General features: G+C 37.2%; 1 protein-coding gene across 1 annotated transcript; it reads right to left on the minus strand.

Moving 5' to 3' along the window:
* Nucleotides 1–916: 916 nt before the first annotated feature.
* On the minus strand, nucleotides 917–2,560 carry LOC110907683 (glutathione S-transferase T3-like). Its single transcript, XM_022152630.2, has 2 exons — nucleotides 1,980–2,560; nucleotides 917–1,650 (listed from the first exon to the last, which is right to left on the minus strand). Exons 1-2 carry the CDS (start codon nucleotides 2,446–2,448, stop codon nucleotides 917–919), a joined length of 1,203 nt encoding a protein of 400 aa, XP_022008322.1. The 5' UTR covers nucleotides 2,449–2,560.
* Nucleotides 2,561–2,822: the final 262 nt, after the last annotated feature.

Consider the following 2,822-nt stretch of genomic DNA (forward strand, 5'->3'; position numbering starts at 1 on the left):
AAAAAAAAAAGTATCATATATTTTTGTATCTCACATGGATGGAAGTGATTGTGTTTTTTGAGTCACCTACAAATCAACTTTAATTTCTATTAATTTCTACTGTAGCTAATAACTTCTTCAATTATATATATAATAATGAGATGGCTCCTTTTTCTTTAAAAGAAAATTACAAGTTGGTCTCTACATTTGCTATCTTTTTTCTTGTCACATTTCACAACTACCTAGTGTAGTTGTATAAATTCTACTCGTCTCATGTGTTATTGAATAAAGTGTTGAAGAAACACATGGATTAGAAAGCCACGTGAGGATCACAAGACAATTTACCCAAAGCACAGTAACACCCCAACATACAGACGTGGCCAGCTGTCAGGGGCACTTTTGGTAAATAAAAAGATTGGAGGCATAACTTTGACTTTGACCACGCACCTGTTTAACAACAACACGTTTATTGTTATCTTTTTGGAAAACGCATTTTAAGACTTAGCTTTAATCTGTTTATATCATATAAAATGAGACATGGAACACACACCTACATTTATATATTTATCTTTTTAAGTTAGTATTTAAATGTTCATCTATTTCATATTTGGTATAGTTTTCCACAGTTTCAACGTACGAATTGTCATCAAATGTTTATTAGACCATGTGTAGTCATAAAGCCCTCGAAGGGGCGTTATGCGCCATTTGGCATGCCACATCATCCCGGGGCTTTATGGGGCTTTATGTAATTTGAGGCCGTAGTCATAAAGCCCCTGTGTAATCATTACTCTTTTTTCATTTTTAATTTTTTAATTCATTTTGTAAGTTTTTTAAAAATAAAATTCATTTCATTAAATAAAAAAAAGTACAATAAAATAAAAAAAAAACATGAAACTAGAAAAAAAACATTAAACTAGCATAAAAAAAAATTACACAATCAAAGATTATATTTTTTTTCAATCCGCTCCTTTTGAGCCAACGCCATTTTCAAAGCTTTTCCCGTTAAGTGGTCATGCGGTTTGGAGTAGAAGTCAAAGTCGTGAGCCCATTGTCGATCCCGCATAATCTCCGTAACTTTTTCGTTCTCCTCCAAACGTTTGTTACCGAGTTCGTGTATGTCTTGAAGCCGCTTGTTTATCTCCGAAAATGCGTGACTCATATCCGTTCCCATAGACATCGACGAGGACTCGGGTTTTTTCGCCCGGCTTTTTCTTCCGGGCGGTCTTGGTAGCTCCTCCACCGGCTCGTCATCCGGAATATCCTCGTCCAAGCCGATGTTTCGAGCGTCGGAGGTTGGCGTTTCGGGTTCACCGGACTCGTTTGTTTTGGACCTCTTTGATGGCCGTGTATTTCCCGAACGACCACTAGGAGTAGTTACGACGGCCCATTTGGGGCTATGGCGAAGGATTTGCCAACACTTCATGTACGGGAAATGGCCATTAGCCTCCGTATACTCGACCAATGCCTCTTGCGTAATGTCTTCATCGCTACTTCCACTTTTCCATCCGGAATACAAGCGTTGGTACACGGTTTGAAAGTTTGTGCACCTCTTGTTTATATCGGTCCATTTCCCCGATATAGAGTCCGGTAGGCGGTATTCTCCCCTACCCATGAGCTCGAAAAAGAGTTCTCGTATTCGGTTCCAAAATACGGTTTTACTTTGATTGTTTGCTACACACAAAACAATATTAAATGTTAGCTCAAAATTTAAAAAATAAAATCTGGAAATAATAAAAAACAGAAAAAAAAATCAAAAAACAGAAAGTAATTAAAAACAGAAAAAAAAACTGGAAATAATAAAAAACAGAAAAAAAAAACATAAAATAATAAACATAAAATAATAAAACAGAAAATAAATAACAGAAAATTATAAAACAGAAAATAAAAAAAAAACTGAAAATAAAAAAAACAGAAAAAAAATTTAAAAACAGAAAATAAATAACCGAAAATAAAAAAAAACAGAAAAAAAATATAAAAACAGAAAAAAAAAATAAACATACCTATGACCGGGTCCTCCGAAACATCGATGAAAGCGCGGGTTAACGCATACTCCTCTTCGGGCTCCCACGTTTGCACATTTTTTTTCGTTCGGGTGTTGGTTTCAACTTTCTTTTTATGTGCCCGTTTTGCTTTTCCTTTTCCTTTTTGCGTCTCCGGTTGCGTATCCGGTACCTCGGGTTGCGTCTCCGGAACAACATCGGGTTCGCGTAGTGGGGAGCCGAACGCTTGAGCCGACCCAAACGCTTGAGACGACCCCAACCCATCCATGTTTTGACTTGGGTTCCACCCGTAGAGATTAGGGTCCCATGATAGCGGTTGGTTCAAAAGATTCATGAACCCGGGACTTTGTTGATTGTAGTCGAGAAAACCGGAGCCGAAAGGATTGGGTCTAGTGGGAACCGGTGCCACGGGACGAGTAGGATTGCCACTAGATCGCGGAGGAATGAAGCCCCGGTTGAATGGATTCATTGTATAAAATATGAAGAATTGTAAAAAAATTTGGGAGAGATGAGAGTTTGAATGTGTGTGGTAAAAAAATAAAGAGATGAGATTGATTTTAAAGGAAAGTTGAAAAATAAATTGAATTTTTTTTTTTTTTAATGAAAGTGACCGTTACAACGGTCAAAAAAAATTCAAAACAATTTCTTCACGCCGCTATGTTTATCGCGCTGGACAAAAATTTTAGAACATAGCGCCCACGGGGGCGGTGTTCCAGGCGCCATGATGGCGCGATATCCGGCTAAAGCGCCCCAGTACACATAACCTTAAAAAGTTAAACTTAAGTTTATAAAGACACGTAACTTTTTTATGAAGTATAATTAGGTTACGTTACTCATATAAAA

The sequence above is a fragment of the Helianthus annuus genome, chromosome 14 (genome assembly GCF_002127325.2).
Source record: "Helianthus annuus cultivar XRQ/B chromosome 14, HanXRQr2.0-SUNRISE, whole genome shotgun sequence".
NCBI classification, from domain to species: Eukaryota; Viridiplantae; Streptophyta; class Magnoliopsida; order Asterales; family Asteraceae; genus Helianthus; species Helianthus annuus.